This window comes from Colletotrichum gloeosporioides (assembly GCF_011800055.1).
Source record: "Colletotrichum gloeosporioides strain Lc1 chromosome Unknown consensus_120, whole genome shotgun sequence".
Taxonomy (NCBI): Eukaryota; Fungi; Ascomycota; class Sordariomycetes; order Glomerellales; family Glomerellaceae; genus Colletotrichum; species Colletotrichum gloeosporioides.
Window position 1 is genome coordinate 67,137 of NW_025544765.1, and position 23,774 is coordinate 90,910.

Consider the following 23,774-nt stretch of genomic DNA (forward strand, 5'->3'; position numbering starts at 1 on the left):
CCTCAAAACCATCTCCCCCTGCTTCCTCCACAACAAGAAATGGTTTCGTGGTGTAGTTGGTTATCACGTCAGTCTAACAGATCGAGCGCATTCTCCGAATGCCCTCGCCTGGCACACTGAAGGTCTCCGGTTCAAGTCCGGGCGAAATCATGAGCATTGGGCGATTGGTTTAGTGGTATAATACTCGCTTAGCATGTGAGTGGTCCAGGGTTCGATTCCCTGATCGTCCATCTCTTTTTGCTTTCCGGCTGGGGATCGTGATAGAGTTTTTTTTTTCTGTATGCGGGTGGTAAGGGTCGTAAAGTGGTTGGTGGTTAGGCAGGAGGGATGTCGGTGAAGTAGTTGGTGGCACAAGATTGGGCGTTGTAGATGGCATCGACATGGTAAAAATACATCTCATCATTCATTCATTACCTCTGCTTGCAGTGGGTATCATTACATAGCCTTTCCAAGGGCCGTCGCGTGAGAGGAGACATTTCCAAAGAACTCACCCCCCTCTACCAGGCCCCCTTGGCCGGCATATTCTCCGGGTCCATCTCGAACCCCTTGATACTCTCCTGCCAGTTCTGCCAGTTGAAGTCGTCCAGATTATCCATGTTGACATCCATCGTGTCCATGGGCACGTCGTCGAAGCGGTTGTTGATGGACGTGAACGGGTCGGACCACAGCCACGGCGGCTGGTTGTCGCTGAGAGACGACGCGATCTGCGGCTGGGACGTGGCGGCGATGGCCTGCTGCCTCTGCCTCCGCTCGGCGTCGGTCATTTGGGTGTTGTTGGAAATAGCCGGCGTGGGTACGGCCGTCGTGACCATGGGTGGCTGCGTTGCCGGCGGCTGGATCGCGCTGGGCGGGAAAAGTGTGTTGTTCGGGTCTGCGGCCATGGACTGCGCGGTGGGATAGATGTACTCCCACATCTCGCTGGACGTGAAGCCCGCTCGGGACATCATGACCGTATCAAGCTCCGAGTCTTCGTCGGGCATAACCACCTGGCCGGAGAACATGTTGACGGGCTCTCCGGCAGGTTTGGGTTGAGGATATGGGTCCACCGTGGACCTCTCATTACTCGGATTCCTCCGTTCGGCGGGTGGCGGTTGTGTCATGGGGAAATCTGCCCGAACCCCACAGAGCTTCCTCCATCGGGTGCGAATCGCCTGTTGTTGGCTCTCCATGCCGGGCACCGGGCCCAGTCTGGCCGGGATCGTGTCCATGCGGTCTTCGACGTCGAGCTGGCGGGCGGCCTCGGGGTTTGCTCGCAGACGGGCAATCTCAGCCTCGCGATGCTTCGTGGCCTTCGCGCTGAGTTTTCGCAGCGGCATCCACACAGCCATGTGGTCTGCCATCTTGGCTATCTCACCAGGGTCCTGATCGAATCTAATGGTTTTGTTGACTGCCTCCCAGCCACGCTCAGAGGTGGCTGACCACGGGCGGCGACCGGCCTCCATGAGGATGTACGCAATAGCATGCCATTGTCTGTACGTTTGGAAAAGCCACCGCCACTGACGGCAGCGAGGGTCAGTATTTAGGATATAATTATACTCGACAATTTCGATTGCTGACACAAAAAGTCTGTCGCGAATCTCGCCTGATAGTTCGGTCCCGTTGCCGGGGAATAGCATGGGTTGGTAGATGACCAGGCTCATCTTGGCCATGATCACGCGGGCGATCATGGCCGCCATCCAGAACAGCGGGTCGTCATCCGTGAAACAATGTTGCAGGAATTTCTCTTCGACGCGGTTGTAAACTTCGATTAGCTTGCTCTCGCGCTGTTCGAGGGTAGAGGACGCATCACGCGGACAGACACCCGCCATTGCCGAGCCGACGGTGTGCAGCCTTCTCGACAAGGCGCAAATCTCGTAACGAACAAGTGAAACCGCACAATCCGTCCTGCCTTGGCGTGGGGTTGGCGGCTCGATCATTCCTGGATCGATATCCGAATCATTAAGGTTGGACGGCAGCTCCGTGTCAAAGGAGCGGTCGATAATGGTAAGATCGCTACCCAGTTCCTCGGCAGAACGCAGGTCGAGGGTGCAGATGGCCCACCACAGGCGGCGCCTCATTTCTGTTTCAAAAGGCGGGAGGTTGAAGTTTGTTCCGTCGCGGTGGATGCCCATTCCTTGCGCCATGCGGATTGCAAGCCCAGTGAGCGTCCAGCAGAATCTTGTGTCGTCTTGGCGGCGTACAAGGGTGAGGAATAGGACGAAGGCTTGCAGCACCACGATATCCGAGGTGTTGAGGAAATTGGCCTTTGCGAGGGCCTGTTCGAGCGCAAAACGGTACTGCGATAGCATCTCGTCCTTCTTGGAGCCAAAGTTCTTCTCGACCTAGCTTGGTGGTTAGCTGGAGCCAGTGTGTCGAAAGGAGAGGCACAAACCTCCTCGTCTTCCATGGATGTAATGGCGGCATAATAGATGGAAAACAACAAAGCCTCGTGACCGGCCGTAAGATCGTCCATGTTGCGTCGCATGTCGCGAATGAGTTTTTCCATCGTAGGAATATGCAGAATCTTGAGTAACGGCTCCACGTTCTCCTGGTACACCTGCCACATGAAGGGTATTTGCGACGGCAGTGGATGCAGCTTGCGCAAGTCAACATCCGAAGATCGGTATCCCAGTATAAATGCGTGATGATCGGTCGATGCGTCGACGGCGTGCAGAGGCGAGTGATCCGGTGTGTCTTCCTGGTCAGACTCGTCGCTGAACTCTTCGTCGAGGATGCGCGCCCGTTCTCGAAGTTCGTCGAGCTGTAATACCCTCGTCAGCTAACGAAACATGACGGCTCTCGACCGACTCACCTCATCATTCAGCTTGGACCAAAACGCGCTGCTCACGTATCGGCTCGTCTTTCCCTTGTCGTGCAACACCAAGCGGCCAAATGACTTGCTGACGCTCGCGGCCTTGGGCTCCATCCCCCTTGTCTTTTCTTCGATTGCGTCCAACTTCTTCTGCATAGCAGCCCCGTCCGCAATTCCTTCCCTTATCGCATTTAATTGCGCAGCAGTAAACGTCCTATTCCCCCGCTCTGAAGGCGCCTCGTGGCCTGTGGTTTCGGGAGAGTTGCCGGTGCTCGAGTTCTGGCGCCCGCCGCTGCTTCCGGGGCCGCTTTCCACCTCGATCTGGCCGCTCAGCTCCTCGACGATGCCCTCCAGCTTGCGCAACCGCTTCATCAGCTCCACCTCGCGCTCGGTCGAGTTCTTTGGCGGGGCGTTGGGGTCCTTTGGGCGTGGTCGGCGGGGAGCGCGGCCGGGGGCGGGGAAGATGCATTGGATGACGGCGCGGCGGCAGTTGCTACACGGCATCTGCTTGTCGCAGCGGACCTTTCGCCTTCGGCAGGTGACGCAGCTGCGCGGATTGAGGGCAGGCTGGCCCGACGCCGTCATGGCGACAGGCTGGTCGGGGGGTATAGATGTTGCGCCATGGCGGCTGAGGGCGGGGAAGTCTGGCGCGGTAGAGGTGGTCGGGGAGGCAGGCGAGTGCTGGGGGTTGTTATTGACGGTGGTCGCAGGAGTCGTGGGATTCGACTGCTGGCTTGCTGGCGAGAAGTGCTCCATCTCCATGGCTGGCTTCGTGGGCCGATCTGTGCGGCGAGGGCTGTCGAGGGGCGGCGGAGAGGAGAGGGATCACAAAGGTTTGGATCTGAGGGAATCGACTCGAGGTGTGACACAAGTTCGGGACGCTTTGGGGCTGACAAATGGTGGGATTCGATCCTGCGACGGCGGCTCTTTGCGCTCTTGGCTGCTTACCCACGGCGAGACGTGAGGCGTCGTTGCGCGGCTAAATGGGTTCTGCTGGCATTATCCGGACCCGCGAGGACGTCAAGGAAAACCAAAACCCAAGGAAAAGAGTATGTTGGTGTTGAGTGAGGTGCAGTTTGTGGTGGTGACGAGTGTTGGGGCTGCTGTATTGGCAGAACGAAAGCACGCCGACGCTCGCTGTTGATTGGGAAAAAAAGGTCCCAGTGTGAGTCGAAAGTGGGGGAGGCGGGAGCGCTGCGGGACACTCTGAGCCCAGCGTCACATCAGTGCAAACAGCGCAGTGGGCCCCGAGAGGTCGGAGCTTCATGCCGGCGCGCCTATGATCGGCCGGCTTTGAATGTGAGCCTTCCCATTGGCCATCTCACCTGTGCCCCGATGCCGCATTCGGTGACCCGGTCTTCACCTTGACACACCGAGAAGACCCTGACTCACATGGCAGACCGACGACCGGTGACGGCTCGGTGAGGCGAGAGCAGCTTCCGATATCCTCGGATGCTCCCTAGCTGGCCTCGGCCAACGTTGAGAGACTCGGATCAGCCTCTCACCTACGAACTTCAATATCCGCCAAAATTTTCAACTTTTTCATGTCAGACCAGAAAACATAAACACACAGGCCATTGTCCGGTTCAAGCTCGAAACTTGAGACGATTCTCGTCATTGACGCGACCGCGGCCTGCAACCCCCGATAACTCCGAGAACGGCGCCTTCTGAGACTTGCCCAGCCCAGCCCAGTCCAGGCTTACCAAGCTTGCACAAACTTCGCAACGGCTAGCGCAAATCTGCGTATGACGCATAGCTAACCTTGTTGACCAGTTTGTTGCTGATGTCGTTCTCGTGTCGCCCGAACTCCATACCCGTCGCGGTCCATTTACTGTTCTCGAATTTCCCTCTCTGTCTATCGTCGGTGCATGGAATCATGGATGCAGCTCGAAATTCGCGTCTGCTTGTCCAAGCTTTATCAGCAGAGAATGATGCCATCGATATTGAATCAGTCTCAGAATCCGACCAATCCACTCTCGTTGCCCGGCGTATCCTTTGAGAGCGATCAGGGAACTCCCAGCTTTCAACCAAATGATACCCCGCATATGCAGTAGGCGGAGGCGAAACACATGCTGAACAGGGTCACATTGGCAAGCTGTGCCGAGTAACAACATTGACAGAGAACGTTTCTGGAAAGGGGAGCTTCAGCAACGTGCAACTCAACCCATGTCCCCTGCTATGATGCATTCAGTGAGGTCTCAAATTCGATGTTATTGAATGTGGGCCATGGAGAGCTGATTCACGAGAAAATCCCATACAGAAAGTTTGTTCTGAACTCGCCCTGGTGAGTGTTCCTGACGTGAAGGGTGCCCAGGCCTCCCCATCAACTTATCCCGATACCTGCGCCGCAAAGCACATCTCCTTGTTGAAATCTTTTCTTTGTAAGCTAAATAAAGATTGTTCGTACGTCTCAAGACTCCCCTCGGCCACAACTCCGTAGTCAGGCGATCCTGGCTCAGCACAGAATTCAAGACAACTCTAATCTTTGGGATCGGTGACCTGTCAAGGATCACTATGGGATCAAAGTCTATCTTGATTCGACGACTGGAAAGTTGTAAGAGGTTAGGACACAGCCCCAATACGGTTATCTGATGGAATTCAAGCCACATGACAGCTCGGAACACAATCCACTCTCTAGTGGCGTTACACTTTGCTGATCAACTTGTCAAGTCCAATCACGTTACCCACCTCCTCACCCTGAAATGACTGCTTTTACGGTTTACCAAGCTCGTGGGTGATCAGCGTCAACGGGTGAATAGGTGAGCAACTTCCCTGTCAGTGCACTCAGTAGTGCTTAATAAAGTTTCCAGAATGCTGTCAGACTCAATTGGATCCTTCAAACACGCACAAAGAGAACCCTTCTTCGTTGCAGCTCAGATTTTCGCGATTCCTCGGGATAAAACTACCCAGAACCACCAAAGGCCCAAAGCACGATGTGTACCGCCCCTTAAGAATATGTCGCCGTGGCCAAAGCCATCGAGTATGACCGGGGCACCCACAAGAAGCGAGACTGGTAGGCAAAGTTGGAGAATTCGATGGACAGAAGGAGAGTAACGCATCCAACTTTTCTGAGTCGATACGCCGTGCAAGCCTTTTATTTCTTTACCCTTGGCTTCAATTGTCATTTAGCGAAGCGTTTGATGCCAGCACAGCTGACACTGGAACACGGTCTGCGATGAGGCATCTCACGATGAACTATCTGACTTCGACATGACTCGCAGCTTCGTCCTTCGGGAGGGCGCTCCAGCTCCGAGCGTGACCAAAGTAAGTACGCCATCTGTTTGAAGTAATGATTCTCCGTCATTTATCATGTTCTAAAGGATCTTTGGTAAATCGTGTTACACTATTATAGTACGATCAAGTGAAGCTATGTTGTGTTAAACGCATCAGTGATAATGGCGGTCTAGCATCGTCTATCCACTGAGTGGACCTCGGACCCTGACAGGCTTGAAGGAACCCGGACACACGTTAGGCAGCCGAATTATCCACAACTCTTTTCCACAACTATGTGGAGAAACTTAATTGCAATACGATACAAAAGATCAAAACGCCGATACAAAAGATCAAAACTGTTACGAGGCACCGCATGAGGATTGTTGGCTAGGGGGAGTTATGGGGACTCGGAGTCGGATTCACTTAGACATTGAGACTTTCTCTTGCTTGTAAGTGAAGTCTTCAGGATATATAAACAACCGTTTTTCTGCCTCTGTCGATTCACATCTCACCCTCCTCACTCACCTCAACTTCATCACACAACAAGCAACCCTCATCTTCTCACCTTACGACTCCCACTTCTCGAGCTCCTCAACTCAAGACGCTAAACCCCCCAACATCACAATGCATTTCACCACCGCAGCTGGCTTGATCGTCGCGGCCATGACGCCCTTTACCTCCGCGGCCTCCTGCAAAAACTTCGGCAACAGGGCCATCCCTATCTGGCAAGTGCGGGCCACCGGCGTCGTCGACATCCCCGGAAAGTGTGGCGGCCTGTGGGACAACCTAAACGGCTATGGCGCCTGTGGCAAGAGCGCCACCAGTTGCGGCGAAGTTAACGGGGAGATGGTTTGGCAATTCACTGGCAGCTCCGGCTGCACCGCCGGTGTTGTGAACACGGTTTGGTACAGCGCAACCAAGAACCAATGGGGCTCCATCAGCTGCCAGATTTAACCGGTCCACTCGGGCGTCGGGCGGCTAGGATAATGGAAGGCATTTGGACACTGCAAAGATGCCTCGAGGCCGGATCACCCTGCTCACCCCTCTCGCGCAACCTCCGGGCGGCGGGTGGTCTGGCCGCACCTGAACGACAAAGCGGCTGACTGATGGATTACGTTGATTTAACGTTGAGTGGAAAGCCTTGGATACCTGGACAACGACTTGTCTGAGCTTCTACAGTATAAATTACATTCTGTCTTTACGTATAAATCATAAACAGCTGAGACCAACGTTGCATACATTCTGTCTTGACACCATTGGCGCGCACATGGGACCAAGTGTTCACCCGCGTTATATCATCGGTATGGGTGAGAAGGTCCATGGGCTGCTCTGGCATGCATGTCTGGTGGCCTGGAGCACTGACATCATAATAACCAGCGAACTCACTAGTTCCAACGTATCATTTGGTCTTACAAGTGGTGATGCGTAACCCGTAAGAACTCAAGGCTTAATTCGACGACATTCTTTACAACCTCAGGAACTTTGCAGGTCATCACTCGGACAAAACCTTCGCTGCGGCATCGTATTGATCCTATTACAGCCAAACACTGTCAAGCTCCTATACAGACGGCCTCTGCTAATCCGGCTTTGACACGTTTGAGGTGTCTCGTGTAGCACTGGAAAGGAGTCTTCATTCAAAGCCCGCAGTTTCTACCAGGCGTCTCCTTCGCGGCTACAGCTCAAGTCTGCGAGTGTAGCAAACGACCAACTGATTGATCGCATTATTTCCAGATAGAGCACGGCATGGAAAAGTACTTGGTTTTATTCTGAATCTTCATCATGGTTTCAGCCCTCAGTTACCCATCATAAATGCCATCATCGTCAACGACCACCGATGCAAAACCCTCAATCACAACCCCACATGCCAAGTCAAATGCCAATCTTCCTTAGGCAGTCGCCTGCACCTCACTCACAGGCGCCACCGCCCCCCTCACCATCAACGTCTTCTCGTCCTCCCCCGCCTCGAACCTCCTCAACATCTCGTCCGGATCGAACCTTGGCCCACGCGGGTCCTTCGCAAACTCCGCGCTCATCATGAACGCCACCGCGTCCTCGGGCTTCTCGTACGCGTCCACCTGCGTCTCGATCTTGTTCCCGTCGGGGTCACGGTAGTACATGCTCGTCGACATGCCGTGGTGCACGCAGTACGCCGGCTCGAAGCCCATCTCCTTGCGCGCGCGGTACGACGTCAGCAGCGCGCCGAGCGAGTCGAACGTCAGCGCGAAGTGGTCCATGCCGCAGCTGTTCTCGGGCCGCGGTGTCGCGGTCGCGTCTTGCAGGATCGCGAGGCGGTGGTGCTCGTGATCCCACGTCAGGAACGTGATGAGCTCCGAGCCGTGCACCACGCGCGCGTTGAGGAACTTGGTGTAGAAATCGACGAGCCGCTTGGCGTTGTTCGTGCGGAGGACGAGGTGGGCGAGTTCGGAGGGCCGGCTGACCCCTGACGGTGCGATGGCCATGGTTGTTGATATGGGATGAGAGATGTAATATGTGATCTCTAATAAGAATGACGGTTGGTTTGACGTCGTATGAGAGATGGAAACCACATGTAAGTCTGCTTAAGCTAGCAGATTAGAGTTGCGGGGGAGGTTCGCAGCTTATAAGCCCGCCATCTCACGCGTGGCGTTCAACAAACGGGACGAATCACGCCCCGGGACCGATTACGTTTCACGACATTCTTGTCTCACGCTGCACGAATTCATTCGTCCAATGTCTTCTAGGAGTTCTCTTACGTCCCGGCGCCGTTCTTTTCGGCCTCCGAGCCACGTAGATCTGCTCCTCCTGCGCTGTGCTGTCGGCTGCATGATCAGCCGCGTCGGACGTCCGCCCAGTGCACGACCCTAAAAGCTGGTGGCTGACTTGGAGTATTAGTTGATCTGGGAGGACGCACTGTTCAAAGCGGGCGTCGCTGCTGCCCAATCACTCCAGGTTCTGCGCGATGGATTGGTGCTGTTGCGACTCGAGCGCGTTTCTCTACCCCGGATTATGGGATGTTTTCTGAGGGCTCAGAGATGGGATGACGGGACCGAGCTCTCTGCGCGGCATTCGGGGATACACGGGCTCGCGAGGCCCGAGTTTCCGTTTGCCACGGCGGTCACTTACTCATTTACGACGTCTTTCAGGATATCAGTCGGCGTTTGTTGGGTTGGAGTTTCACGGTTCCCCATTTGGCTTCCAAGTTCCGAGTAATTACTTGCTGTGATGGACCCGACGACGTTGAGTGGATAACTCACGTCCAAGATTCGGTTTCGGGGAGTTAGGGGTGGTTCAGCCTACTGCAATGAGCTGCCAATATTACCTTTGTCACTGCGTCGTCAACGGGAAGTATACCGATTATAAGAATCTCTTCACTCCAACGGCGCTCGTCTCATAGGTTGCCTTTGTTTAACTTCAAGATTGATCAACGTGCGTGCAGCAACTTGCGAGTACACTCCCAATGCTAAACACACCAAGTAAGTCATCATAGTTTTCGTCCCGCTCACATGGGTGCCGCAAGTTTCCAAGCGCCGTTGGCGATTGATATATTCTCCGATTGTAGTATGTGGACGGGTACCACCTGCATCGTACTTCCCCCTAGATGATGGTGGCAAATATCTTTCAAGCCTTTGCCTTACCCTTCTACACAATATGGTCGGGATGTGACCGGAACAATACTGAGGATTAAGTGTCGTGATGATTAGTTATCTAAGTGTACACACAAAAAGGAGAAAGAAATGAAGAAGGCACGAAATGAACACCCGACCTGCGCTCGAAATTAAATCGCTGCTCTACCGCCTGCGATGCTTGGTATTATACCTCAAATGCAAACGACTGATCGGCGATTGTCGGGTAGAAGTTTCCTTGAGAGGAATATCCAAAAAGGAAATCGACCAAGGCATGAGTTGAACACGCGACCGGCATCTTGAACAGGGATGCTGCTCTACCACCTGAGCTACTTGATCTTGCACCCTAGATGAAAGACAACGACTGTGAACTTATTTATATGACTAAAAATGAGTGGTTCTGTCGCTGCCTGATTGACTTGGCTCCTGAAATATCTGGACACCACCTCATTTGTGCAGTGGATGTTGTCCTCTCAAAAGACATACCCCAAAAATGAACACGGCCAGGGCATGAGTTGAACACGCGACCTGTGAATCTAAGGTTACACTGCTCTACCACCTGAGCTACCTGGCCTTGTATGCGAGAGATGACACTGCATCTGATGTTTCTTCAATTTTGACAGATAATCAAAAGGAAGGACGGCCAGGGCATGAGTTGAACACGCGACCTGCGACCGGAACTAAGTTGCTGCTCTACCACCTGAGCTACCTGGCCTTGTAACTTGTATACGGTATTTTGGTTTCGAGAATTCAACTTCAAACGTGGTCTTGCTGATGTCCGATCTTCTTGGCCATGTTGGTTGTGGGTGGCCATGTTGGTTGCCGGTGGCTATGCTGCATATTGTTGGCGACTGCGCCATGGATGGCAAGTACCTCCGGCCCAAGACTACTTCTTGCGCTGTTATGCCCGAGACGAACCCGCCGCTCGGTAAACGCAATAACAAATCAACAACAATTTCTACAGGATAATCGTCGTCAGAGCCTTGCCAACGCTCCACGATGTGGCTCTGAGGGCCTGCATGCCATACTTATACGGTTACCGTACCCTAGATGAAATCATGAAAGGAAGTTGATCACCTTGCAGGAATTCTGCCCTGAAGTGACCAACATAGAGAAATGAGATTACAAGGCTCTCACCTTCCAACACCACGCTGTGACTTATCGAGCCATTCAAAGCCGAAGTCCCTCTCGCGTGGGTACGGGGATGGCATGGACCACCGTAAGCTGCAAGAGATGGTGGTGTGGTCAGCGCTCAAAGTTGACCAAACCTGCAGCTACGTATTAAGGAGTGCTTGTCCTTACTGGAATAGCAATTGGAGCTTTAGCAATCGAATTTCTAATCATCAAGGGGATATCCTTCCCATCAATTGTACTCAAAAACGCAGAGGTGTAGCAAGCTCGCACGCGTGAGAGAACACTCAGTTGCAGGGAAGACGTCTTTCGGACTTGGACTCCGAAGACGAACCACTGAGCAGCATCGAGTCATGCGCTGTTCTTCCCTACCATCTCGTCTGACCGGCACTCCAAATCCCAGCCATGATTTAAGAATTACCTTTTAGAGTTAAGCTAACAACGTCCCACCTGATGAATAATCCGGAAGAAAGCTCACAAGTTCGCCGCGGCAGAAGAAAAGGGACTTTGGTGAAGTCCAAAAGACCGTGCAGGAAACCGGCAAGCAAGCGTCTCATCTAGCGAGATTCTCACAATTTGTCGCCGGCAGGGGTCCAAATCCTTCTGCCTAGAGCAGTTTTAGCGGTCTCCAGTTGCGTCGCGACCCTATCAACTCCGCAAATTCCGCAAAAGAGACTGAGCATCTTTGCTGCCTTGGGCCCACGGCTTTGGGGCTGTCGGTGGAGCGGTCGCTGAATGTCATCATCTTCGCCTTTCAGCGGGAATGAACGATGAAATTTGGGACGGTCCCTCGTCCATTATCAGGCTCCCACGTTTTATGTTGAAGACGTCGTTGAGTGCATCAATGATCTCTCCTTCATGATCGCAGACAAGCTGCTTGATAGCAAGAGCTCGTGCAGCACTCATTCAGCCCTAACAATGGCCGTACACCCATCCCGGCTTATCGGGACAGTGATGTTGTGCTGCATCTCAGCCCCGGGTCTCCGTGGAGGCTTCGCCGGCTTCGTGTGACGCCGTGATTGCTCAGCTTGCCGCGCAGATTTTCGTTTTGTCCACCAAAAACGGGAACCAAGGAACCGGCCGCAGGGCAGTGGCTTAGCCTTCCAGCCAGGTCTCTCTGTGAGACGAGCTTGTTATCGACGGCGGCTATGGTAGCATCGCCAATAACACCCTAACGGGCAAAGGTAGTTTGAAGCTCATTGCCAAATCGAACGCAGTTTCATCACACCAGCGACCCTGTCATCTCAACTTGCAGGCAGCAGAAGCAGAGAACGCACGGCCCGTAACCCGGAATCGGTCAGTGTTCTGTCGACCGTTGACCGTGAGCCGGGTCCCCAATTGCACTTTAGTATCGTGCGTATTATCTACCCCTGGCTAGCGGGCGCCCGCTTGCGCCAAGGATGCTGGACTGGCAAGAAAGGTTTGGCGTATAAACCCTCATGCTATTGGTCGCCATTCCGGGTGCCTGAGAATCGATGGAGAGGAAAGAAAACCGTATTCTGCAAGGCTGGCGACTCTAGTCCGTTTGAGGCCATGTCTTTCGACATTTGTGCATGGATTCTAATTCGCCTGGGTGCAACACAGCATCATGAACCCCCGGTCGAGCCCCCAATTAGCTCAAAGACGGTCGTGCTCTTGGTGGGACAGGGCAGACTTTTGGCTCTTCCCACCAGCGGCCGATCGCGACAACAGCGGCCGACGGATCGCAGCCTGCGTCTTTCGAGACTGAGAGCCTGGCCGGGGGGCCCTGGGGTGCCATTGCATGTTATATGAGACCTTGTACCCCCCAAAACCAATACCGTGGCGTCGTGAAATCCTACGCCAAGGTTGCGCTTCCTTCTCGTGTTGCTCGTTGTCGGCTTTAAACCACGTTGTTCTCTGATCCGTCCGACTGTTCCTGAGATCCGAACCCTTTCCCTTTTCTTCCAGGTGTGTGGTCTTACCCAGGCGATAAAGAAAAAAAAAAGAAGAAGCGACGAGGTCGTCAATCAAAAAGAACACTCGCCAACAATGGCCACATCAGGACCGACGAGCTCTCCGGAGGGCCACCCAGCCTCGCTGGCACCCAACATCACCTCCGCACGAACATCATCCGACGACTCTCGCGACCCGAAGTACCAAGCAGGACTGATGCCGGCCGAGTACGCGGGCCTGGAGGTGGCCAACAACGACGACAGGCATTACCAGACTGCGGCACCTGGCGGACCAGGATACTACGTGCCGTACCAAGACAACGTCAAGCCCCCATCGGGATACGACCAACAACCGTACCAACAACAGCAGCCGTACCCACAATCGGCACCGACACCATCGGCGTACGGCGGAGACTATGCGGCAGCTCCGCCTCCGGGGAAGGGAGAGAAGCGGGTATGCGGCATCCGGGCGGCGACGTTTTGGATGGGGTTGCTGGCGTTGATATTCCTTCTCGGCACAATTGGCGCGTCGGCGGCTGCTGGTACAATTGCTCAGCAGTATGCAGGATACATCCAAACATGCGACGCGTAAGTTCATACTCACTGTTTGTTCTCCATCTTACTGAACACCATCACTGACTCATCTCAAAGTAAGCTGGAACAATCAGCAACACAAGCATCAGCTTCAGCAGCAGCGTCAAACTCCGCGGCAACAGCCTCAGCGTCTGCATCAAACACTGCCTCTGGAACCGCCTCAGCAACGGCAGCAGCAGCATCCGCCACAGCAACCGGCTTCACATCGATTCCCCTGCCCCAACAAGCCTCCTCGATCTTCGGCGAGGCTACCTCAAACTGCCCGAACCTGTCTGCCGAGAATAAGACGTACTCTGTCCCCGGGAGCAACCTGAAGTTTGTCCGCGAATGTGGCAAGAACTATCCTTTCAACGACTTGGGATACATCCCATTGACTAGGATGGAGGACTGCATGAACCTGTGTGCTGCATTGAGCGTTACGACGCAGAGTGCCGACGGACCGTGCATCGGCGTCGCCTGGGTCACTGCCGGCAAGCAGGGTACGGACCAGAACTACTGCTGGTTGAAGAGTGCGAAGGGATCGCCGGACCCGAAGGCCAATGTTGAGGCTGCTTGGCTGTCTTTGTCATGATGTGCCAACAAGAGACAGGGGTGTTGCTGTGGTTGATAAACCTGCGATGAGGGAGATGAGACGAAATGAGATCGGGCTGAGAATAAAAGGCTCTGGCGACGTTAATTGTTTATTATACCACTGAAGCATGTTCATAGCCAGGCATCTATGTTTTATGTTGCTTTTACCTTAATGCCAATCAAACTTTTCCAACACTTTGTCTTCGATACCTACTATTTAACAGTCATAGCAATACACATGGCCTCATTCGCATCAAGATGCATGAGTGCCTTTCTCTCGCTGCCCTCGTGAGCTAACACAAAGAGATGTTGATTGCAGCCAAGAGCCATCGAACAGGCAGACTAATTTCTTCCACAGTCTACTTGCGATACCACATCCTGGTCACCTTCGCCTTCTGAATCTTCCTCTGCAATCGGAAGATACCGTATAGCAATGCCTCTGCCGTCGGTGGGCACCCAGGGACGTATATGTCAACAGGCAAAATCCTGTCCACGCCCCTCACTACGCTGTAGCTGTAATAATAGTATCCGCCGCCATTCGCACAGCTACCCATACTAATCACCCACTTCGGATCCGGCATCTGGTCGTAACACTGCCGCACAGCCGAAGCCATCTTATTCGTAACGGTCCCGGCGACAATCATGACGTCCGACTGGCGCGGAGAAGCGCGGAAAATGATGCCCAGGCGGTCCATGTCGTAGCGGGGCATGGAGGAGTGCATCATCTCGATGCCGCAGCAGGCGAGGGCGAATGTCAGGGGCCACATGGAACCATTGCGTGTCCAGGCGACGAGCTGATCGAAGGTGGTACTGTGACACGGCTACATCAGCAACATGTATCGGAAAGTGGCTCGAATGGAGTCGTACAGGACATGTTCAACTACGCTTGTTGGTCGCTGTTCGGCGGAGAGACCGAGAGGAGAAGAAGGTGGCGTGCGAGCAGTAGCACTCTTGGATTGGAAGCGAAGGCTCTCATGATTGTGATTGCGGCTTGGGTAGAAAATGATAGGTCGATGCCGTGCGAAGGTGTTGAGGCAGTTGCGTACGCCCCCGAGACGGACTGTTGGATTTAGTATGTGTAAGCGGGATGTGATTTATGGATATGCTCACCTTTTGACGGTAACATTGTAGCCATTCCTGTGGATAAGATAAGTGAGGATGTATTCTGAAAAGATTTAAAACTGTGAAGAAAAGAATTAAGAGGTTTTGAGCAATGTTGCCCAAGAACGCTGACTTCTGACGTCGTGCCGGGAAATTCACACATCGAGGGTCGCAGAAGAGAAAGACACCCCAGTCCGATTAGGTGGCGCATATCCCAGCGTCCATCTCCTGACTCCTCAACATCGATGCCAAATTTGTATCGAATTTTTTCCTCGAACTTTTCAGTAGTCTTACCTATCAATTGAAACGAGTTTCTACTGTCTTCTCGTGATGATCTGAAGTCAGAACTGGGCTAGCATGTTCAAGACTCTGAATTGGGCTTTACCGTAATAGGCAGTGGGGTAAGTGGTTCCAGCCACGGGAAAAACACTCATTGTCTTCGCCCTCCAACGTCCCCTTGTCGCATCTGTCATCACACCACGCCTAGCAGAACAACAGCCCGGCACTCTTTGAAATCCACGCTCAAGGCTTTGGTTTTACTTAGTATCTGGAAAGGTACAGAATCATGGCGGGCGCCGGTCCAATCACCGAGACCGCTGGGTCCATGTCTCCAAGGCCCGCAGACTGTCCGGTCTGCCACCTCCCCATCGCCACACCAGCAAAGCTTTCCGGGCTACACGCCTGTCCCTTTTGCGGGAAAACCTTCAAACGAGTCGATGGCGCTCGTAGACACGCCAAATCCTGTCACAAGCGAGGTAATCAGCCATTGCCTGCAGATGCCAAGCGAGGCCGGAAGCTTCGGGCCTGCGATCGATGTTCCCGCATCAAATCTCAATGCGATGGGAAACTCCCTTGCGGTCATTGCAAAGCGCGGAAGCTTGAATGCACGTTCGAACGCTTCTGCAGCGATGACTCTCACAGAAAAAAGGCCCCAGGGGCCCAAGTTGCTGATACGCAACAGCCGCAGCTGTCGTTCTTCCTCAACTTCACGGGTCCACGAGGGGGCCAGGCGATTGAGCAGGAGATGGCCGCCGTGCCAGAAGTCGACATTCAAGGTCCTTTCACCGACAAAACTCCCGGTCCAAGCGTAATACCCGAATATGACGACTGCATCGATCCGTCACTTCTTTTCACAACCCTTTTGGACCCAGGTTTCGACGTGGACCCGACGGAGGCGGCACCTGCGGACGTGTTTGGGTACTCCGAGTACAATGCTTCTGGCGGCCTGAACATGCCATCGTCCACCGACGCACTTGCCGTACGAATCGCTCAACTTCATGAAGAACTGCTGCAAGTTGCTTCGTTGGATTTGGAACTTAGTTGCTTTGACCCCATGTCATTCAACGAGGTCTTCTCCGGTGACCAGGTTCATACGTTCTGCAAAGCGTTCTCCCGGAAGCGGCATTATCAATACCCAGTCGTACATTGGCCAACCTTCAACCTCGAAACAACTTCCTTGCCTTTGCTGTTGGCGATATCTCTCAACGGCGCGGCCTACTCCAACTATTCTTCTCATGTCGCCGGGAGCAGAGCGAAGGCACAAGACTTCTATCTCATTGCAGACGCATACATCTTTCAACAACTAGAACGCTCCATCAACAGCAATCTCCGAGAGGCTGAATTTGAGGCCACCGTCGAGATACTTCAAGCTGCGTTGCTGATCGTAGTCTTGCAGATATGTTTTGACGAGAGTCGAAAGGGAGTAATAATCTTCAAGCGTCTCCCGCTACTAGTATTTTCCCTCCGGCACTTTGGACTCACTAGGATGAAACACGACGATGAGGAAGACTGGAGAACTTTCATCCGACAAGAGACGCTGATTCGTCTTTCCACGTGGACATTCTTTATGGACAGTCTGTTGACCTTGCTCTGCAACAGGCCACCGTCAATGTCGCATGCTGAGACGCTCGGGCATCTTCCATGTAATCAGGCTTTATGGGATGCGGAATCCGAAGAAACCTTCATTCAGCTAAGGCTTGAGACTGGACACGAATTCGTCTGTTTAGGAGATTTGACAGTTGGGCTGATGCAAAATGAGTGGCCGATTGAGCCAGTGCCCCCGTTTGATCGACTCACCCTTCATCACCTAAATGCGGTCATTGTTGGTGAGTTTGCAGAAGATTCTGGTGTAGGTTTAGGCTGACCTGATGAACTCCTAGCCTTACAACCGATTATCTTCAATTTGCATACATTTCCGCTGCATGACATAAGAGGGATCAATTTGCTTCGGGCTCTCGATCGGTGGACGACACTCTGGAACGCTGCAGCCCATCATAAACAGCCTGGATCTCTAGGCGTTGAACGGAACAGCCCCGGTCTAGCACTGTTATCAAGAAAAATCATTGAAGTCACTGGCACCGATACGGCTGGGCAATGCGAGTATCTGCAACGCGTCCCGAAGCACGACTTCTCAGATCTTCACCGCTTTATCAGAGAATACTGCTAGTGAATGGCTCTACGGTATGTGTGGACTCATGGATCGCCCCGGGAGCTTCCATAACCGTCACAAGTTCTTTACATTCATATGATACTCACTTTAATGCCAATCAGATAATTCCATCCACTCATATTCGGTTCCGGACTGTTGGTGGCGGACCTTCGCGGCCCCCGTTGTAGATTCGACCGATTTTCGGCCGAAGTTAAGAACCGCGAGACTTGCGACGATCCACGACGCTAAGCTTCGGCCGAAATACCGTGACGTACTGATTTCATAAAGTGCCCAAAAAAAGTCTCGATGAAACTTGCGGGCATCTATTTAACCAGTCTCGCCGGCTGGACATTGTATCCGCAGGAGTCATCACGCATCCACAGGGAACAAAACGAAGCCATGGCCAACAAGATCAGGGTCGCCATAGCCGGCGCAACTGGGAACACGGGTTCCTCAATCGTGAATGCGCTGTTGAAGTCACCAGAGCTATTCGTAACTTACCTCCCCTAGAAGTTCCCAACTGCGCTTGGCCGACCTTCGACTCACTCCGCGGCAGGATATCACTGCTCTAGCGAGACCCGCCTCAGTTGGAAAACTGGAACTCGTTGAATTCGCAAAACAAGGCGTCGCTGTGAAGTCAATTGAGCTGAATGGGCCAATTGACGCAATTTCTGGCACTCTCGCAAACATGGACGTGGTCATCTCGTGCTTGACCTTGCTCCAGTTCAACGAGGAGATGAATCTCATTGAAGCGTCGAGCAAGGCCAACGTCGGTCGGTACATACCAAGCTTCTGGGGCCCAGCCTGCGAGCCACGAGGCGTCATGAGGATTAGGGAAATGGTGAGTTCGGGTCGCCGCAATTTCCTCCACTTAAGTGGGAACAAGGGAACCCGAGCCTTTTGCTAATCAATGCATTATCACCACAGAAAGAGGACTTTTTAGACCGTATCAAAAGCCTCAATCTCCCTTACACCATCATTGACGTTGGCTGGTGGTATCAGCTGACCTTGCCTGCTCTGCCGTCAGGGAGATTTCGGCCAGCTGCGGAAGAGTACTCTACCACCCGCATTATTGGAGACGGCAATGTTCCTTGGGCCCTCACCGACAACCGCGATATTGGGAAGTTTGTCTCTAGAATCATCGCCGACCGGAGCACTTTGAACAAGATGGTCTTCGCCTACGGAGAGGTTATAACACAGAACGCTGCCTTCGAGCTTCTTGAGAGGGTATCCGGAGAGACTGCCCGCCGACAATTTGTAGGTCCATCAAGTTTTCATCCGGCTTGAAGATTAGGGACTAACAAGACAATTCAGATAACCAAGGAAGAGTTGCAAGATATCATCACCCAAGGCCGCGCAAAGTCTGGCGAGGAGAACATCAAGGATGTGACGATTCTGCTCAACATCGCCATGGCAGAGTATCGGAATGTTCTCGGCATCCGAGGCGACAATACTCCCGAAAAGGCACGAAGCCTTGGATATCTTGATGCACGAGATTTGTATCCCGACGTGGAGGTCACTACCCTTGAGAACTACATCAGAGGTCTTGTACGCTGAGGGGCATGCTAGCATAGGTAGATTGAAAAGAAAATTTACTGGCGATCCAACCCTTTTGGTACTTACTGGTTCAAATTTCCACCTTTTGGAAGCTCAAAAGAAGCTGAGGCGGTTGGATCAACCCTTATGTGCCAGCTTACTTAGACTTGCGAGACGAAAGTCGGCCGGGCCCGGATACCCGGGCCTCCGGCCCGAACCCCGTCTTTACATAGGAGGGATCATCCACACCACTTTGTAGCCAGCTGCGCCCGACTCTTGTAGCCCAGATGAATCCAGGCCTTCAAACAAGACTGAAGTTGCCATGGGCACGTGACGCCACACGTCACTACATGTACCTTCTCCAGGCAGCAGCCAGTTGCCAATCCAAGCATCCTACATCCCACACTTGTTGCAAAAGCCCTCACCTGATCCACCCGAAGACCTCTCTCAGTTTGCCTTGAACAGAATTATATTTTGGCGCATTTCCTTCATTTTAATTCTCACCCAGCTTTGCGTTTCCCGTTCATCTGGTAATACAACAAACGTCGGCCAACATTGCTTTGTAACTAATCGCACCTACGCTTGCCTTCTCCGCCATGGACACATGCTCGGTAATTAAGTCTTCTGCTTTGGCGCATTCAGACGATAATAAGCGGCGGATGCCCTCAGGGTCGGACGTCGGTTTCGCCAAAGTAAGTGTCCGGTCTGCGTTTAATGTTGGCATTGTCTATAGTACCTCAACAACTCACACCCCGACAATACTGACAACACGCCTAGAGACCCAGGCTGGAGGAATGTGTTCCGCAACTCTCATTCCTGTAAGTTAGCCAAGACATCTCCATACCACACAATGCTGACCTTCTGTAGGTCACTATCGCCGAGATCAGAAACATGATTTATCGTCATCTCGGGCTTTTCGAAACCCACAATATCAGAATCGTGGGGAGAGGCATCAACGTCCATTACGAGCCCACTTTCAACTTCCAACTGCAGAGACATAGGTTTCGGGGGGCTCTACATCCACGGTGTACCACCAAGTTCGATACGGCAATCGCATCAACGTGTAGACTGATACATCAAGAAACCAGAGCCGTATTATATGGGAGATTATTCTTCCTCCCAAGGATGGAAGATGCCGCTTCGTGGCTGTTGAATATTGGCCCACAAAACAGAGCCTTGTTACGAGGCATACGGCTGACGACCCGCGTCAAAGACACCCACCCAGCGTGCTCCTACGACTACGTCGCTACCGATCGTGATCGATACAGACAGGTATCAAAGCTCGTATCCGGTCTACTCGCCAATTCATCAGGGCTCGAATGCCTGGGTTTTCAATATCTATTCAATCCTAGCAACCCACCCATTCTTTCCCACGCGCGCGAGGAGTGGATCAATAAGGCGTACAAAATAGCTGAAGAGCTTTACGTGGATTTCCAGTCCTTCTTTGCGGAAGCCCTTGCCCGTGGGAGAAGACCCTCACAAATGTGCGACATTGTCCACATCAACTGGGAGATCTTCCAGGACAGAGAGTGGATGTCGTTGGAAAATGAGGATTACCGTTTGAAGGATAGCCAGACCATTGATGCAATCAATACGTTCGGAGATCACTTGAATCGGCTGCTTGAATTGCACTCCAAAGGTCTAGGCCATCCTTCTCCAAGCTCTTCTTCGCTTTCCAGTGTCAAAGTTGGGATGAATATTTGCAGGTAGGTTGCATTATGACATCACCTAAGCATACGGCTGACGAAGCCTGTACAACAACAGGTATTTGGAACAGAGCACCGTCATGTCCTGCGAAGCTGGTCAGACATCAATCCCACATCGCAACCTCACCAGAAATCTCAGACGACGGTGTTCGAGAAGAAGAACTACATCAAACACACAAAGCTTGAATGAGGAATGAGAGATTTTAACTTCCCAGATGAGTCACGTTACATGAACACTGTACATGGATGTCTCAAGTTTATCCAGAGAAGGCTCAAGACTAGAACGACGCGCGAAAGCATAAACTCGAACTACTGGTCGGAGCTTCGAAGCCACAAGATTTGACGACACGATCACTTTCCCAAAGCGCAGAATAAGGTTCTCAATGACAAACGGTTATCAATTTGAGCGTAAATGATTCGACATCCATAGAAATTTGAAAGTTGTCCAAAATGGCGCGCGAGTAGAATAAATACAAAAGAAAATGAATCGTGTCCTGAGAATGCGTACTCCGCTGCCCGATGTAGAATGAAACGCACGGAAGTCCAGTCCCCAAGCAAATGAGCAATATGAAAATCAACCTAGTTGGTGACGGTCTGCTTGGCCGATCCAGCACCGTTCCAAGTCTCAACGGCGATGACCTGGAAATTCAGCGTGCCAAGGTTCATGCCGTGGCTTTTCCAGGCATTGAAGTGGTTAGCAATAGAGACAGTGCCGCTAGAGAGGCCGCCGTTGCGGACCGAGATGTACTGATTGAAGGTCTGGGTGCCTTGGATAGAAGGGGCGTTGGTGCGGACGTTCTCCCAAATGGTGTATGAGCCGCCGTCGCTGCTCACGGTGCCCTTCTGCGTCCCGGTCTGCGAGAAGCCGGCAGAGTCCTCAATGACGTAGTATTCGACAAGGGGGTTGGTAGTCCAGCCGTAGACGGAAAGGGTGGCAAGTCCCTTGGTGACGGCGAATGAGCCCGAGTGGGTGATGGGGGCAGTGGAACCGGGGTTCCAGCCAACGCCAACAACGAAGTCGTCGGCGGTGTCAAAGTTGAGGGTGAAGCTATTGCCTGAGGGAGTAACCTTGACCGTGCCGCCGGTCTGGTAGTTCTGAACGTAGTTGGTGCACTCCTCCAGGGTCGTGCCACGTCTCTCAAGGGATTCATTGCGGCGTGCGAGCATGAGAGGGTGGTCAGGTCCTAAGAAGAAGTCGGATAGGCCGCGGCGCTCCATATGAGGAGGCAACAGCTCAACCGGCCCAATGGCGGGGGCAGCAAGGCACGGGGCGATAGCCGAGAAGGCCAAGACAAAAGAACGAACGGAAACCATTTTGACAATGAAGGACAGGATTAGGCGACTTGAATGTTGGTTTCCTTCGAACTGCCAAGAGTCCGGCATTAGGCTTAGGCAAACCCCAGCTGTTTATACAATTTTCTTGGCATCTGGAGATCTCATCATCTCAATCTGCGGGTCAGAGCGATTCCGCTTCGGTAGGGGCAAACACCTCCAACGTTCGTCTTCAATCTCGACGAAACATTCTCTCTTCCGTGCTGAATAGGTCTAGGCAGAACCGGAAGAGTGCACCCCTTGCACGGATGAGGAGACGCGGATAAAAACAACGATGGTGCGATTCCACTAGCCAAATCACATCGACGAAGTAAGACCTAGACTCACGCTTTCGGAAGGCCATGTCTCTTTGAGCTATCGGCTTTACAGGGTTCCAGATAAGACATCGAACTTTCTGCCGCCTCCTCAGCCCGGTCACAGTCAATCCATCGGTAGAGTCACGCGTTTCCATTCAATTTCAGTATCCGTTAATATCCCATACTCAGTTAGAAAAGGAAGGCAAAATTCGCGTTATCAAACGTAAGCATTACGGGCCCCGTATTTGGCATCGGTATCATTCGCCATACTGCCCTTCTTAAATGAACGTCCATTAAGCTCTCGTCTCCAGATTTGTTCAAATTCAATATCTTTCATTGACAAAAGTTTCAAATAGTTCGTACAAGGTTTTAGGCTGGTTCCCTATTCAGCAAGCCCGCCCAGTGCCTACATCAGACATAAAATAAGCCTGGACTTTCAACCAGGCAAAGCCAAAGACCAATGCGACGACTGAACTGTATAGCATGACTCTGTCCCAATCTTGAACGCAAAACAACGCTATCGTAGTACATCTTGGGCTGTACCTAGCATGCGGAGCATCATTCTGTCTTCTTGCAAGAACACCATCGTCCTGAGGAGCGTACCGCCTCCAACGCTTTTCTTTAGTCTGGGAGTTCGGGTGTAGTCTGTCCTTTCGTCGAGCCGGAACTATGCAGAGTTTGGAAAAATCTTTCTGGACGTACAAAACAATGGAAATTGCAGAAAGGCCTCTCCGAACTGGCGTCAGCTTGGCCACGAGAGAGAATCTGGGAGGCAAAGGTCTAGGAAATCTGCAGTGACGAAGACGAGACGAAATGGAGAGTTGTGGTTTTGGGCTACGTTGTAGTTCGCAGGCTATCGAAAACCAGATGTTCGGCAAGTTGTTACCGTGTTCTCTTCCGTGCCAGAGACACGTCACTGGGGCTTCGTATCCAGCCAGATCGACAACGTCAAAATGAATCCACGAACCCAGGGTACAGTAGCGTGGCATGTAGACATCAAGTCCATTGCTGAAGAAAAGCTGGAGTGTTTCAAGATGTCTTGGCTGTCGAAAGTACGGGCCAAGCTCTTTTGATGTATCAAGAGGACTAAATGTCCAAGCTAAAGACCTGTTGCCTGGATACTTCATCATTCCGGTGATGAGGGCGAAAAGGGCGTTTTGGAAGAAACCGCCTTGTATAGCATTGACATCGACCTTCGTCCTTTCTAGGATCAGGCGACAGGTATCGAGCTGCCCGTGAAAGGCGGCTGAAGCCAACGCACTCCCTACCCCAACATTTGTGACGAGAGCCGGCTCTGCTCCAGCATCCATTACAACGCACAACAACGAAGGATCACCCTTTGCAGCGGCCAATGCCAATGTGGTGGCAAACGGAGACATCTGCAGAATCTGATTGACGTTCGCTCCGGCGTTGATAAGCCGTTTGATGACGCCCATTCTGGTGGGATACGATCCCACGAACATAAAAAGAAGGTCGGACTCTCCGTCGTTTGCATTGATATCAAAGCATCTGGAAAGAAGCAGATCGAACATTCCTGGGTCCTTGCAACAGGAAGGCCACG

The 23,774-nt window shown here is 52.6% G+C and overlaps 8 protein-coding genes across 8 annotated transcripts; 4 read left to right on the top strand and 4 right to left on the bottom strand.

The window, feature by feature from the left end:
• Positions 1-497: 497 nt before the first annotated feature.
• Positions 498-3,553, bottom strand: GCG54_00005388 (Bikaverin cluster transcription factor bik5; the record flags this gene model as incomplete). Its single annotated transcript, XM_045405412.1, has 3 exons — positions 498-2,321; positions 2,372-2,740; positions 2,792-3,553. 3 exons carry the CDS (start codon positions 3,551-3,553, stop codon positions 498-500), a joined length of 2,955 nt encoding a protein of 984 aa, XP_045256137.1.
• Positions 3,554-6,628: 3,075 nt separating this feature from the next.
• Positions 6,629-6,958, top strand: GCG54_00005389 (uncharacterized protein; the record flags this gene model as incomplete). The annotated part of the gene is made up of 1 exon (XM_045405413.1): positions 6,629-6,958. The coding sequence occupies one exon, from the start codon at positions 6,629-6,631 to the stop codon at positions 6,956-6,958; it is 330 nt and encodes a 109-aa protein (XP_045256138.1).
• Positions 6,959-7,890: 932 nt separating this feature from the next.
• On the bottom strand, positions 7,891-8,463 carry GCG54_00005390 (Biphenyl-2 3-diol 1 2-dioxygenase 2; the record flags this gene model as incomplete). Its single annotated transcript, XM_045405414.1, has 1 exon — positions 7,891-8,463. The coding sequence occupies one exon, from the start codon at positions 8,461-8,463 to the stop codon at positions 7,891-7,893; it is 573 nt and encodes a 190-aa protein (XP_045256139.1).
• Positions 8,464-12,747: 4,284 nt separating this feature from the next.
• On the top strand, positions 12,748-13,815 carry GCG54_00005391 (uncharacterized protein; the record flags this gene model as incomplete). The annotated part of the gene is made up of 2 exons (XM_045405415.1): positions 12,748-13,238; positions 13,302-13,815. The coding sequence occupies 2 exons, from the start codon at positions 12,748-12,750 to the stop codon at positions 13,813-13,815; spliced, it is 1,005 nt and encodes a 334-aa protein (XP_045256140.1).
• A 358-nt stretch (positions 13,816-14,173) lies between these two features.
• Positions 14,174-14,940, bottom strand: GCG54_00005392 (NADH-ubiquinone oxidoreductase 19.3 kDa subunit; the record flags this gene model as incomplete). Its single annotated transcript, XM_045405416.1, has 3 exons — positions 14,174-14,624; positions 14,682-14,874; positions 14,925-14,940. The coding sequence occupies 3 exons, from the start codon at positions 14,938-14,940 to the stop codon at positions 14,174-14,176; spliced, it is 660 nt and encodes a 219-aa protein (XP_045256141.1).
• A 691-nt stretch (positions 14,941-15,631) lies between these two features.
• On the top strand, positions 15,632-17,361 carry GCG54_00005393 (uncharacterized protein; the record flags this gene model as incomplete). Its single annotated transcript, XM_045405417.1, has 3 exons — positions 15,632-15,803; positions 15,851-17,020; positions 17,075-17,361. The coding sequence occupies 3 exons, from the start codon at positions 15,632-15,634 to the stop codon at positions 17,359-17,361; spliced, it is 1,629 nt and encodes a 542-aa protein (XP_045256142.1).
• Positions 17,362-18,031: 670 nt separating this feature from the next.
• GCG54_00005394 (uncharacterized protein) lies at positions 18,032-18,900 on the top strand (the record flags this gene model as incomplete). The annotated part of the gene is made up of 3 exons (XM_045405418.1): positions 18,032-18,184; positions 18,271-18,600; positions 18,658-18,900. 3 exons carry the CDS (start codon positions 18,032-18,034, stop codon positions 18,898-18,900), a joined length of 726 nt encoding a protein of 241 aa, XP_045256143.1.
• A 2,264-nt stretch (positions 18,901-21,164) lies between these two features.
• Positions 21,165-21,899, bottom strand: GCG54_00005395 (Endo-1 4-beta-xylanase 1; the record flags this gene model as incomplete). Its single annotated transcript, XM_045405419.1, has 1 exon — positions 21,165-21,899. One exon carries the CDS (start codon positions 21,897-21,899, stop codon positions 21,165-21,167), a length of 735 nt encoding a protein of 244 aa, XP_045256144.1.
• Positions 21,900-23,774: the final 1,875 nt, after the last annotated feature.